Here is a 14470-nt window from a genome sequence, read left to right as displayed (position 1 = left end):
CTACATTATTATTATTATTATTATTATTTTTACATTTCTAAGATATATTATTTGTATTTATGGAGATATTTTAGTTCTTTTCAGTACCAAAGCGTAGTTTTGGTATCTCAGTCCGTCTCAGGTGTGAACCGTTACTGATCAGGCTGGAGCTGAAAGGACGGTACTGCAGCTCTGCGGTCCAGCTCGTTCTGGTCATTCACCAGTCTAAAGGTGTAAAACACAGTTTGAGTACTCACGGTGTGTCCATCAGCTCCTCAAACACACAGGATTCCCGAAACAAGATCAGTCTTCCGGTCTTCATGTCTTTCCGGGGTCGCGGTGACGTGGTTTAAACAGTGTGTCCCAATTCAGGGGCTTCGTACTTCGTAGGCTGCATGTGCACTTTGTTCTCTGACATCCTGTTTCTCTATGTGCTGCCCAACCGCCAGCCATGACTGCTTCTGAGAGTGTAAAAATGCCCTTCTTTTCTGAAAATAAAGTGTCTCTGAACACCGAAGCGCATGCGTGTCTTGTTCTAGCGCTCTCCCTCTCGCTCTCCCTCTCGCCCTCTCTGATCTTCTTAGAATAACTTACTTGCTGTCTCAGCACCAGACTTTCCACTTGAGAAGGGAGGTCCTTCAGTGTCACAGCCCCCAAACTCTGGAACTCTCTTTCTCAATCCCTCTGTGACTGCTCTTCTCTCTGTGCCTTCAAATCGGACTTAAAGACCTTTCCATGAGAATTTTGTGTCACAGCGGCGCAAGGCTGTCCCATTTCGAAACCTCCTTCATATGCGGCCAAGAAATGTGTCCTTCTTTTCCATGGCAACGAAGGATCCAATGGGTGGATCCTTCACCAGCCTACATATCCCGAGGTTCACTGCGTGCCGGCGAGGATTCGAGAACATGGAGGCATCAACAGAGAAGCGAAGGGCGGCTGAGGAGACACTTTAAATATAAGTTAAATAAACCCTGACAGCTCAGATATCGGCCCGCTGGCTTGATAAGGTCCAGACCCACTGACTGAACTAGTTTAATCTCCCCAAACAGATTTTATGCACAAAGACTTTTATTTTGGAAAATAAACTTAGCAAAATATTACAAACATCTGAGAGAAAATAATAACTAGGCCTGATATGAAATGATTTTTTAGAAAATGTTGCTGAGCTGGATTAAAATTATTGACTAAACTAATTTAACTAAAGAAAGGAAGGAAGGAAAATCAGTAACCTGGACTGTAAATGGAAAATGAGCGATGATGAGTGGGATTTTGTCTAACAGTCTACTTAATCACCGGTGGGCCACCCGGAAACGCTGAGCAAAACACCAGTGGACCGCCTGCTTGGCCAGCAGTGGTCCAGCAGTGGGCCAGCAGTGGGCCAGCAGTGGTCCAGCAGTGGCCCAGCAGTGGGCCAGCAGTGGTCCAGCAATCCTCCAGCAGTGGGCCAGCAGTGGGCCAGCAGTGGGCCAGCAGTGGTCCAGCAGTCTTCCAGCAGTGGGCCAGCAGTGGTCCAGCAGTGGTCCAGCAGTCCTCCAGCAGTGGCCCAGCAGTGGGCCAGCAGTGGTCCAGCAGTCCTCCAGCAGTGGTCCAGCAGCTAATCCTGCTCTAATGAATGACATAATAAACGACTAAACTCAAAGTTTCTGGCTCAGAACTTCAAAATAAGAGCGGTGTTTGGTGACGCAGCGGTAAAGGTGGGAACAGAGGTAAAGGTGGGAACAGAGGTAAAGGTGGGAACAGCGGTAAAGGTGGGAACAGAGGTAAAGGTGGGAACAGAGGTAAAGGTGGGAACAGCGGTAAAGGTGGGAACAGCGGTGCTGTGACACAAACAGGAAATCCGCCGCAGGACCGTCTCATTTCGGCTCAGCCATAGAGATGGTCCGGAGCTCCTGAGGGGCCGTGGTTAAAAAAGGTTAGTAACATTGCGTTCCCTCGCAAAATATATGCTCAACCGCAGCAAGCAAACATAGGACCAGAGGTGCCCAGCGACAGTGCCTACATTAGAGCTTTGTTTTCAGCATATTTAATGTTAAAAGCTGTTCTCCCAGTTTGGCCCCTCTGAGCTGAGTTTATTCAGCTATTGTTCTCTGCAGAGTCTGTAAATGTAGCTTTTACTGTGAGGAAACTCGACCTCAGTCTCAGTTTGAGTCACTACCAGCAGAATCAGGTTTGATTCTGAGAAGCGACTCTATGACTTTATATTTCAATCCAAGATCAACATAAAGGTCAATGAACTGCTCTGTCTCTGAGCTGCTCCGTCTCTGAGCTGCTCCGTCTCTGAGCTGCTCCGTCTCTGAGCTGCTCCGTCTCTGAGCTTAAGCAAAGCACAGCTGTTCCAGGCGAATGCATCGGTTGCATCATAATGCAGAACCTTTGCAAGAGAACGCAGTGTCATTAACTTTTTAGTGTTTTTATAAACCACGGCCCCTTAGGGAGAAGGGGGTTGCTGCAGACCGGATCCCTAAAGGGGAGATGATATCAACCCAGAACACCATTAGGGAACTACTGAAAACCACCGCGTTATGGATGAAAAATGGATTAAGTGATGAAATCGCTAAGCAGAAGCCAAACAGTAATGTGTAATCCAGATGTTGTGAGAAGGTGAAATTCTGCAGACCAGAGACCTAAAATGATCATAAGCACAAAACACTGAAGGCAAACAGTTCCAATTAGGAACCAAGAGGCTATGAAATCACTTTTTGTGAACAAGTAAAGTTTAGGTGGAAACAGTGTTTGTATAAAAGACACAATGCCAGTCAGAACTGCATATGTGCTCATATTTCTATACTGTGTTCATGTATTTACCCACAAAGTCAGGAGAAACATGTTCTATCAGTTCACTGATGCTTTCATGTGTGATGGTCAGTCAGTGTTTGCATGAACTCCATCCTGCCAAAGAGACCTAAGCATGTACATATAAGTGTGTACATATAAGCCTGTACACATATACATATACTTGGCCCTTATGGGCTCCATAAGATGGTAGCAAGGACGCTGTAACTCCGGGCCACAGCAGGAGCTGTGCGTGTCTGGCATCTGCACAATGTACAGAGTGAACATGGTGCTCTGAGGTCCAGTGGGGTCTGTTTGTGGAAGCTTCCCTACAGGTAAAAGCACTTAGTGACTATTTGAGACATTTTATGGTTAACATTTGGTTAAGATTGATTGAGATTCATGTGTGTTCATGTTTTACAGAGCATGTGAGTATCTGAGTGCTGTGGAGTAAAGTGTGTGAGTGAGAGTAAAGTGTGTCAGTGAGAATGGGGGTGCCCTGGCCAGTTGGTGCTCTAGAAAAGGTACATATGGAGCCCTGCTGATGACATCCTGTATAAATAAAAATAATGCATGGCCACCACTTAATTAGGCGTGGGAATGAAATGATTAAGTCATGGGAACGAGATCATAATGTGTGGCCATGACTTTGTAAGCCGTGATCTCATTCCCACGCCTTACTAAGTCATGGCCATGACTTAATCATCTCATTCCCATGCCTTACTAAGTCGTGGCCACACATTAGGATCTCGTTCCCATGTGTTAATAAGGCGTGGCCACACATTATTTTTATTTCTACAGGAAGTCACCAGCGGGGCTCCGTAGGTACACACTAAAGTTTAAGGCTGTTTATATTGAGTCCTGTCTATGTAGCTCGGCTTCTATTCCCCCTATTTTCAGTTGGAGTGTCTCAATTTGGAGTGAGTTTATTTTTGTTTATTCACTCATTGATTGTTGGTAGTGGATTTATATTTGCTGTTTGTTTGTCTTTGTCTTTATTTTTCTTTTGTCTTCTGGTTAATAGTGGGGTGATACCTTACTTACAGCACAAGGGTCTGGCTTTTTCACTAAGTCACAGCTTAAACTGCTTTCTAAGGGCCCATTACAACATATTTGTGCAGTAGACATTTGTTCTGTGGCCTTGTAAGCCTTGTTTATGACACACATGACTGTATTGTGTGTGTTTTGCACCAAAGCATTTGTTGACTATGTTGTCAATGGACTAAGAAGTCTTGACATTAATTCTCTTGAATGAATGAGCTGGTTGTTAATAAAGGTTGTCCACTGTTTTAGCTTCATACCGTATTCTGTGTGTCTCATTGAGATGTAACTACACTTACATTTTCAACTACACAGTAGAAACAATGGGCCTGGATTGAGTAACTACTTAGAAAAGCAATAGGAAATTAAGTAACTATATACACTGGTTTCAAGATTAACTCATGCATCACTGAATATACCTGACTCTACACCAGTTTACAGCAGATAAAATGTCAATAAAGTAGACTATATAAAGGCAAATAAATAAAATGAATCTGTGGCGAATGAAAAATAAAGACAGCCTTTCATGTAAAACTCTAGAAAGTCTCATGTTTTGACTGGTAAAACTGTGAAAGATAATCTCCTATTTAAAATTGGGGAACTTGTTAATGTTATTGATTTTCACATCATCTCTGAATTCAGTAGTGATTCTGGCTATTTTGATCAAGCGTACTGGGAGATTTGTAACATTGACAGTCTGTCTGAGCGTTCTAGATCACAGTAACCAGAAAGCTAATGCGTCTCCACAGATTAAACAAAAGGAAAAAGAGTGAAGGAGGAAGAAAAATGCTCATGGAAAAGTCTTTAAGTCCGATTTGAAGGCAGAGAGAGAAGAGCAGTCACAGAGGGATTGAGAAAGAGAGTTCCAGAGTTTGGGGGCTGTGACACTGAAGGACCTCCCTCCCCAAGTGGAAAGTCTGGTGCTGGCACAGCAAGGAAGTTATTAAGAAGACCTGAGGGAGCGAGAGGGAGTGTAAGAGGTCAGCAGTCTTCTGAGGCAGAGGAGAGTGAGGTTCTGCAGGGCTTTGAAAGTGAGTAGTAAAATTTTATACGGGACAGGACCGGTAGCAGTGTACCTGAGAGAGGTTGGGGGTGATGTGAGCTGAACGCTTAGTATGGGTGAGAACTGTAGCTTCACAGTTCTGAATGTACTGTAGCTTTTGTATAGACTTTACAGGGAGACCAACAAAGAGGGAGTTACAGTAATCAATACGGGACATAATGAAGGCACGAACCAAAGTTAGTGCATCGTTATCAGTCAGGAACAGGCGAAGACAAGCAACCTGCTTTTGTTAGAAAGTAGCTTTGGCACTACATGTTACAAATGGTTTCCTTCCTTTCCTTCTCCGATCCCACCTTAACCTCCCTCTGTCCGGATGTGCTCAGTCAGAGTTCCGGGGGTGCGCTAGAACAAGAGAAACACACACACTCGTTTATTTTCAGAAAAGAAAGGCATTTTAATACTCTCAGAAGCAGACATGGCTGGCGGTTGGCCAGCACTGAAATAAACAGGATATCAGAGAGCAAAGTGCAGAGTAGAGTTGAGTAGAGTCGTGTGGGAAAACAGGAAACCATGGCTGAGAAAGACATGGCTGCCAAAATTATGCACTTACACCTCTGCCTGCAAGTAACGAATTACATTTACTCTCCTTACTGTAATTGAGTACAGTTTTGACTGTAACGGTACTTTTTGGAGTAGAATTAAATCACAGTACTTCTACTTGAGTTAATTTTTAATTAAATATTTTTACTTCACTACTTTAATTTTTAATAACGTTACAGAGTAAAAATTAATTATGAGCACATCAGCTCAGAAAACAGTAATAACGAAGTGCGGTTATAATTTAAAAGATTCACCAATCAAAAAACTGCAGCTCCGACAGGAAAAACACTACAGAGATGTCCAGTTTAGTGAAGAAGGACAGAGGAGAGCTGAACCAGCTCACAGGAGGAACAGGCCGCGTCCAAACGGTCATCTGTGTTTATTTAACATGAACTAAAGACAATGGCGTCATTTTCTTTCGGGCAGCATTAGCCGAGCTAGCTGATCTGAGCTAGACAGGTACCTTATTTATGTGTTTATTCTTTCTTTTATAGTGATTCTGTTTATTACACTGGAAATCTGCTGCGTATATTTTATTACAGTGTCTGTCAGACACTTTAGTTAACAGGTGTCGCCCACAGACTACAGGTTACCGTTTATACAGCCTAGTTTAGCTGCTGTTTGGATATAAACAGTCGTGAATGGCTCAGATAGAAATCTAGTCTAATACAGGCTCTTCATAAACTCTGCACAGTGATTCTGTTGCGCTGTCATTGACTGGCCTGATCTGATCCCTCCCCACCCTCTCTCTCTCCTTCCCCTCTCTCTTTCTGTCTCTCCCTCCTCTCTCTCGCTCCCCCTCTTCCTTCCTTCCTCTCTCCCTCTCTCTGTCTCTCTCTCTCTCTCTCCCTCTCTCTGTCTCTCCCTCTCTCTCTCTCTTTCTGTCCCCTCCCTTCCTCTCTCTCTCTCTGCCTTGGTGTTTGTCCTTACTGTGAGGGTCTGTGTAGCTGTTTAACTGTCTAATGCAGTAATAATGTCTGGTTCTGTATGAACTGATCAGCATGATTAGTGAAATATACTACAGTAAAATCAAAGCTGGGTAATTTGCTGGTGTTGCTGCTGATTTTAATGGTGTAAATGTTCTGAACTGATATCAGTTAAAATACACAGTGTGAAGGCTGTGAATGTGTTCACTGTCTGTAGAGGGTCACACCTGTTAATGAGTCCAGGGAGCTGATGGGATTCTAAAATACTCTATTGGTAACAGATAAACTAGGACGTCTTATATAATCATCTAACCAAATGCATGCGGTTTAATGTAAACCTTGTTCCTGACTCAGCTCACAGAAAGGTGTGTAAATATTCAGTAGCAGAGTGAACTGTGATCAGTCTCAGCTCTCAGAACTAAGTAACTCAATACTTAAGTACTTTTTCAACAAACTACTTATTTACTCTTAGTTGAGTCATTTTATTTACTAACACTTGTACTTGAGTAAATTACCACTGCAGTAACAGTACTCGTACTTGAGTAGGGATTTTCAGTACTCTTTACACCCCTGCTTGCAGGTCAGGAGGCTCTGCTCTGACATACAGACATAAGATGATTAATAAACTGTGCTTTAATAAAATTATACTTTAATAAAATGTGCTTGTAGAATCGCTTTGTACAGAAAAGATTCTCTTTGCAGGTCGTATTCAGTTTAAGATCCTTCTCCTCACTCACAAAGCTCTCAACAATCTTGCTCCTTCCTCTCTCTGACCTTCTACAAGCTGAATTTCCTTTCACTACAGCACCTACAGTTCAGATGAAAAAGGCCTCTGTTGAAGAGCTGCTTAGAATAGACAGGTAAACTGTATACATGTCTGCAAAAAACAACAACTTTAAGTCTTACATAATAGAAAATTACTACAGAAATGTCAATATAAAGTAAAACACACAAACAAACCTCTATATAACCTCTGAATATCTTACTTTACAAAGCAGGGGTGTCCAATCTTATTCACGCAGGGTCTGAGTGGTAGCAGGTTTTCATTCCAACAAAAAGGGGCTCACATGATCAGATTTTTGAGGACTGACCAATTGATTGAACTAGTGTAATCAGGTGAGCGCCTGCTTGTTTGGAATGAAAATCTGCAGCCACACTGTGGTTCAGACTGGACACCCCTGTTATATAGAATCTGGCATGTAAGGTTTTGCATTGCAAGCTGATTTGCAGCATCAATGTGTGCAGCACTTTAACAAATGTAGCAAGTATTAAAAAGCTCGTCAACATTAGGATCTATAACAGTGAAATTAGATCTATTTTCAAATTTTAGAAATGTTTAAAATCCGACACGGTCCCTGTGGCTGAGCATCACATCAAGCTTCTTTTCTGTCAAGTTTTTTCCAGAAGGGTAAAAACTTTTGATTTTCTGGAAGAAAAAACCTGTAGAAGCGATTTAGTCTTCAGAGCTCAAGCTAAGGTGCTCTGACCACTTTCCCTTTCCTTAACCTAAATCCCACCTGAGGGATCGCCTCTTCTTCTGTCTGAGGGATCTTCTCTTCTGAAGCTCTGGACACATCTGCCCATCAGAGGACGCACCTGTGGCACAACAAACATTCCCAGAATCACACCAAGAGCCAGAGCTATGATCCCAAAAACCACTGCTCCGATTCCCAATCCGTTACGATATCCATCTTCACTTCCCTTCTGATACCCATCACTGTTTCCTTTCTGATAGCCATCCTTCCATATCGAGCTCTGCTGTACATCTAAAGTACCAGATAAACAGAGGAGATAAATGTGATCAACACTCTTTAGGAAAGTCTTCAGGTTCTACATGAAAGATCAGACTGATAGAACTAATATGAAGCTTATTTACAAGATTTTTGTAGAGAAATATGTTTTTTAGTGTTGGGTGGTACAACAGTGATACGGTACACGGCGGTATTTAAAAATGATGACGTATCAAATTTCAATTCTCCATCTGAACGGCCAGATAAACACATTCCACCTGTTTATACGTTAGAGGGGTCACTGACTGGTGGAGTGGGAGCTCACTGATAGGACGAAAAAGAACAGGCAGGATACTTTTTAAAAAGATCTCTTTGCTTCTCATGGAAAGAGCAAACGGTGATATGAACTGTGATATTGTGCTGGATGCTTTTCACTTTGGAAAAGCGAAAGGAGAACAGAGAGTTTCTCCTCACGCAGGAGCTGCACACAACTCAGTCTGAGCTGCTCTTGGCAAGGCAGATCTACGCGAGGGAATCATTCAGCACCTGAAACTAAGTTCTGCACATGTAACTCAGATGTTTGTTGCCCAGTTTGAGCTTCTGGAGATTCTAATCCTTGTGACATTTGTGAAAAAGTTCCAGATGCTGATCCAGAGCTGATCCTTCAATTAGCCAGTTAGCTTTAGTTAGCCAGAACTGAGCATGTTCTGGGCTGAGCAGAGCTGTGTTGTGTTGCAGTTATACTGTGTCTACTTCTGAATCTTCTCTTCTCTAACTGATCAACACAGGCCTTTATTTCTAGCTGTATGACTGTGATTGGTCATAATGGCTGCCTCGTTTGTTCTGAGACCTCCCCTTGACTGTGATTGGTCATAATCGCCACCTTGTTTGTTCTGAGACCTCCCCATGACTGTGATTGGTCCTAATCACCACCTCGTTTGTTCTGAGACCTCCCCCTGACTGTGATTGGTCCTAATCACCACCTCCATTATTCTGAGACCTCCCCCTGACTGTGATTGGTCCTAATCACCACCTCTTTTGTGCTGAGACCTCCCCCTGACTGTGATTGGTCCTAATCACAGCTCCTTAGTTCTGAGATCTCCACATGTCTGATGGTAGTTTAGTTTAATTGTATCATTGTTTTAAGTAAACTGCCAGCTTAATTCAGTTCAGTTCACCACCAGCACATCAGTACAGAAACAGTGCCTGGTAAAACATGGCGAATGCTGTTAAAACACTAAAAGCACTTTGGAGAAAGAAAAACACTAAAATCATACCTTGGACGGTCACTGTGTAGGTGTGAATGACCTCTTTATTCCTGCTGTCCATAATAACGTAAACTCCACTGTAAGTGGATGCTCCATGTAAGTGATGCTCTCTGTGTATATTCAGGTTTACACTGTAGTGAGGGTCCATCCACTGTACAGATCTGACCACTGGATGGTCCAGGTGTGCCTGTGCTGTTATAAATCACCTCCACTGCATCTATTATGTCCACCTTTAGGATCAGAGATTCACCGGCCATTATCTCAACTGTAGTGTTCAAGGCTGAGAGAAGAACAATCAGAAACATCCTTAATTCTGTACAGATCTGATCTGTAATGTCAAATAATGTAAATCTGTAAAACAGATGGACACTTACGCTCAATCTGTAGATGAACATCACTGACGTCTTTACCCTCACAGTCACACGTGTACCAGTCTCTCTTACTGAAATCAGCCTCAGTGATGATGAGAGAGAGATTCCCCTTCAGGTACTGATCATGGATCGTCTGATATCCCTTCTTTGATCTACATGAAGTCTGATCACACTCAGCCAGAGTATCAGTGCGTTTGTGAAACACAGTCCATCTCGCTGAACCAGAGCATCTCTCATAGCAGGGCAGAGTAGCAGAGTCATGAAGCTTCACCTTCACTGGATCAGCTGATTCAGACACTGAACATATAAAAGAAACATAAAGAGTCTGTTTGATTATAAAAGCAAATATCTAATTCTTCAAGTTAACAGAAGCTAAATGAATTGGTGAAAGATAAAAATTGCTGAAATTAATGTCTATGAAACGGAACCAAACTAAGACCTGCCAGTTGAGTGAGAGAGAGAGAGAAAGAAAGAAAGAAAGAAAGAAAGAAAGAAAGAGAAGGGCGGATGCAGCTCATCTCCTTCTCCGGAGAGATTTTTAAGTTGTTTTCCTTTTCTTTGTGCTCCAAGTTGTCGTTTGGAGACTCAATATACCGAGTATCTCGGCCCGGACTGCAGCATACTTTGTTTGTTGCACGCTTTAAGCAGTTTGTTCGTGCGAATGAGCAGCCATACAGTTACTGTTAGGGTAAAGTCACACAGCACACAAGCCTCCGTGTGAAGACTTCCAAGCAAGTCAAAAACACTGATAAACAAAGCTGAAACCAGGTTCAGGAGGTTTGACTGAACTGATGTTACGTTCTTTACGTGCTGAGCGTCGAAAACCTTCGTGAATCGCGATGCACCGCAAGTTCGGACTGTGTTCTTCAGTGGGGCTGCGTATTGTGAGGATTAACCGTGAGGACTGTTGCTCCAGCCAGCGCACTTGCTCTTTGTGAATTGAGCGGATACGTGAGTTCTCTGCGGCCGCGCTGCTGCCGGGGACGCTGCGCCGTTGCTCTGTGTGCTTCGTGGAACTGTGAGTATCGACTCATTTGAATCAGTGTTCACTTAACGCCAAGTCTGGCATCTACAAATGTGAAATGGGCCCAACGAGTAGTTAAACCACAGTGCTGGTGACCCATCATACAGCTTTGACACTGCACGCTCTAGAGTTACCAGCGAGACAAAGCCTTCCGGTTTGTTTGTGAAACACATAACTGTTCACTCTTTTACCCAGTTCAGTGTTTCAGTAAACTCATAAGGGTTGACAAACCCATTTAAGTGTTCTCAGACAGACACATTAGTAACGGAAAGATCAGCAGGTTGTTTTATTTCTATTTCCTTGTGTTTTTTGTGCTAATTATTGACTCATTTTTCCGTAAGGTTCATTCAAATAACGTAGATGTCTGTTTTCTTTTCTTTGGTTTAATTCTTGATTCTACTTTATTTATTTTCATTTTTTTACTCAAAGAGCTCAGGTGTTCAAAAGAAATGGTCGCATTGTTGAGTTTTCCTAAAGTGTTGGTTTCATTGAGTACAACTCTGGTTTTCAAGAGAGTAATTAATACTTAAAATAAGTCTTAGACCTTTTTGGAGGCACCGCGCTAATGACAATTGTGTACCTGCAGATTTGCATGTCATTATGGAAATGTACACCCCTTAAATTTCATCAGGCGCCTTAAGGGAGGGGTTACATCTACACCCCACACACAACACCTCTGCTGAAAAACAATCACAGAGATGCGCATCTAAAATTTTCACAGGAGCATTTAGACAAATCAGGAACAAAGTTCTGGAACTTTTAATACTTTATGTTCAGACGAAACAAATATAGAACTCTTTGTTAATAACATAAATAGCTTAGCACTATTACACGTTATGTAAAAAAAATGTAAAAATAAAAGAACTAAATTCAGAAATAAAGCTCCAGACAATATTAGGAGTTCAAGTTTGACACGTTAAAAAAAGACCATGGTCCATCTCCTGTGCAACTAATATTTTCATTTTGTAACTAAAATAAAAAGTGCAATAAAAACAAAGATTATGTAGTGTAATATAAAAATACTACTACTAATAATTTTTTTCTCCTGGTATGAATTTACACATGTAAAGACAGCATAAGCTAATGTGCTTGTTTAAAAGATGGAGTCCTCCACAGACCCTGTCAGTAGATCATATCCTTAAATCTTTAAATCAGGGCCTCAGACTGCATCACTGGAAAATCCTTTACATCAGTTAGTAGACTGCTAGTCACTCTTGGAAATGAGCGGACCACCTCTTGGGGGATTGGGGGTCTTTACAATATCATCACTTTTATTGTGTGGCTGGCTTATTATGAAATAAAATGAAAGTTTTATCAGGATGATATTGTATAAAACCTGCACGCCCAGATCTGGTTCACAAACCAAAAGTAAAAAAATATCAGAGTACAGTCTTTAAAAATATCATAAAAACTTGGCAGTCTTTGTTATTCTAACATAAAGGTTTATCTTTACCCAATTTAATAACACCATAAAGCTTTCCAGCTCTGGGTGTTAAAGGTCAGGTTTGACCACTACAGACTGACTCCTTGGAGGCAAATTAAGTGGGTCTATCAGACTTCAGGTGTATTGTTTTCTGGGACGTCTATAAAATACTGTTGGATAAAGTTTGGTTCTATCATGATAAACACCATCACAAACTCTATGACAAACAGCATAACAAACCTCATTACGGCACGACAGAAATATCAACTCGGGTACTTTGTGTCTGAGCCGTAAGACAGGACATTAAAACACTTCAGTATCCCAAAATCAGCTTTTCTCAGTCAGACCTTAAAGCATATGGAGGTCTATGGGGAACAAACATCAAATGCACATCTGGTTTACAGCTGGATCATTAGTGCACCATCGTGAGGTCTTGTACCAGTCATGAATTCTCACCTCATTAAAAGATCATATAAGAAGCTCCCAATTCAATCCGTCAATGAAGTTGATATGGAAACTGTGTGGAAAATATATTCCAAACCCCAAAACACCAACTGATCCATTTCAGTACTGTCACAGGTTATACTGGACACCTCAGATAGGCTCTCTTACAACAGTTGCTTTAAATCCTTACCGCCCACAACAAGTAGGAGCTTTCATTCACATGGTGAGGGAATGCAGGGACGTTCATGACTTCTGGAAAAATGCTGCTATATTTTCCACCCTGGCTGGGAAAGAAATTCCTGTGGATCCAGCTGGATTATTGTTTAATGATTCTCAGCTAGAAACATTAAAGCTAAAGCAGATCGTATGAGCTAACATCTTTCTTTTAATTTGTTTTATCTCGTTATTATATTAATTTGTTTTAACATTTTTTAATAATATTAATTTGTTTTAATATTTTATTTAATGTATTGTCAACAATGTAACATATAGACAGAGGGGATGGGTGGAGCTGTGGGACAGGGAGGGAAAGGGGGTTGATTTGGGTCTGTTTCAGTTCTGTAATACTGTGATGAAGTGATGACTAACAGAAAATAAAATTAAAAACTGATCTCAACAAGCAGTGATGGTGCTGTTCTTACCAGTAGTGAATGTAGTGGTCAGTAAGATCAGGATACAGAGAGCAGAACTGCAGGACTGCATGGCTGACCTACAGACACACACACCATCAGTACTGACCAGGAGAGGAGAGAGAGAAGAGAGAAAGAGAGAACAGAACTGACCTACAGACACACACACCATCAGTACTGACCAGGAGAGGACAGGAGAGTTACTGAGGTGGAAGCCCTCTAAAAAAAAAGTCACTCAGATTCTTGAAAGTGAAACACTGCCGAACATCAAGACCCAAGAACAGAAGCAGTGGGAATTATAACAAGGATAATATTCTCATTACAGTGTGCACAATCACCGCCTTAATATTGGAAACTACTGCACAAAATACATCATATCAACTGACAGCATCTCAAATGTAGTCGATGTGTGTAATATTTCTCATTATTAGAGTGAGAATATTATAAGTTTAGCATGAATCAGCTAGCAAAGTCATCTGGCCCAGTTCTGACTCTGGCACAGTTAGCAGAGAGTCAGAAACAGTCTGGTCAGTGCCGGCTCGGTTCTGCCCCAGCTGGGCTTGGCTAGTATTTGTAGGTGCTTCTGGCCCGACTCTGGTTGGACCGCCGTGGTCCTGCTCTCACTGTGAATCAGGTTCAGTGCTGCGTACTGTCAACTTAGGTTTAGAGGGCCGGTATATTTGGCCCAAATCTGGGCAGTCATTCAAAAAGAGTCAGAGCTGACACAGCTGCCAGAGGTGGACCAGTTGTGGCACGCTCAGATGGCAGGAACTAGGCCAGAAGTGAGTCATGGCTAGTTGGGAGGTCAGGATTTGCTTAACTGGACGCATTCGTTTCTTCACAGTATACACACAAACTCTAGTCCACTGATTATTAATTAAGACTCACTTTACTTCCATGTCTGTTTCTTCTATAAGCTGGACAGACGGTGGACAGATGCAGTATGGACAGAGCGCATATTACAGTGTTAACAGATTAATTTTATCTGCTTTAAGATTATAATTGGGTGCACACATAATCTGGTGTACTTAGGTGTGTATTCCAGTTTGGACAGGAAAACCAGAGACCACCAGAGTGACCATCGTTAAACCACATTTCTGCTATTTTATATCATCCATTTCATATTTAGACAGTGAAACATCATCATTTCAGCTCTACTGAATCAGATCAGTGCAGTAAATGAAGAGTAAATAATAACTCACAGTGACCAAAGCTGGCAGGAAGTGAAGGTCAGTGTGCAGGTCACTCTGTCCAGATGAT

At 42.0% G+C, this 14470-nt stretch overlaps 1 protein-coding gene across 2 annotated transcripts in view; it reads right to left on the bottom strand.

Moving 5' to 3' along the window:
- Positions 1-14470, bottom strand: part of LOC118826974 — a 33007-nt gene that overhangs the window by 8258 nt on the left and 10279 nt on the right. Inside the window, exon 3 of one of the 2 annotated variants that reach the window (XM_036598112.1) lies at positions 9694-9987. In XM_036598112.1, the coding sequence (XP_036454005.1) occupies positions 9694-9987 (294 nt within the window). Of the gene's footprint in view, positions 1-236; positions 638-9693; positions 9988-14470 lie in introns of those variants that run through there. The other variant, XM_036598111.1, reaches the window with a different exon arrangement.

The sequence above is a fragment of the Colossoma macropomum genome, unplaced genomic scaffold, assembly GCF_904425465.1.
Source record: "Colossoma macropomum unplaced genomic scaffold, Colossoma_macropomum, whole genome shotgun sequence".
NCBI classification, from domain to species: domain Eukaryota; kingdom Metazoa; phylum Chordata; class Actinopteri; order Characiformes; family Serrasalmidae; genus Colossoma; species Colossoma macropomum.
Note: the sequence above shows the minus strand (reverse complement) of the source record. Positions and strands in the feature narration are given on the sequence as shown.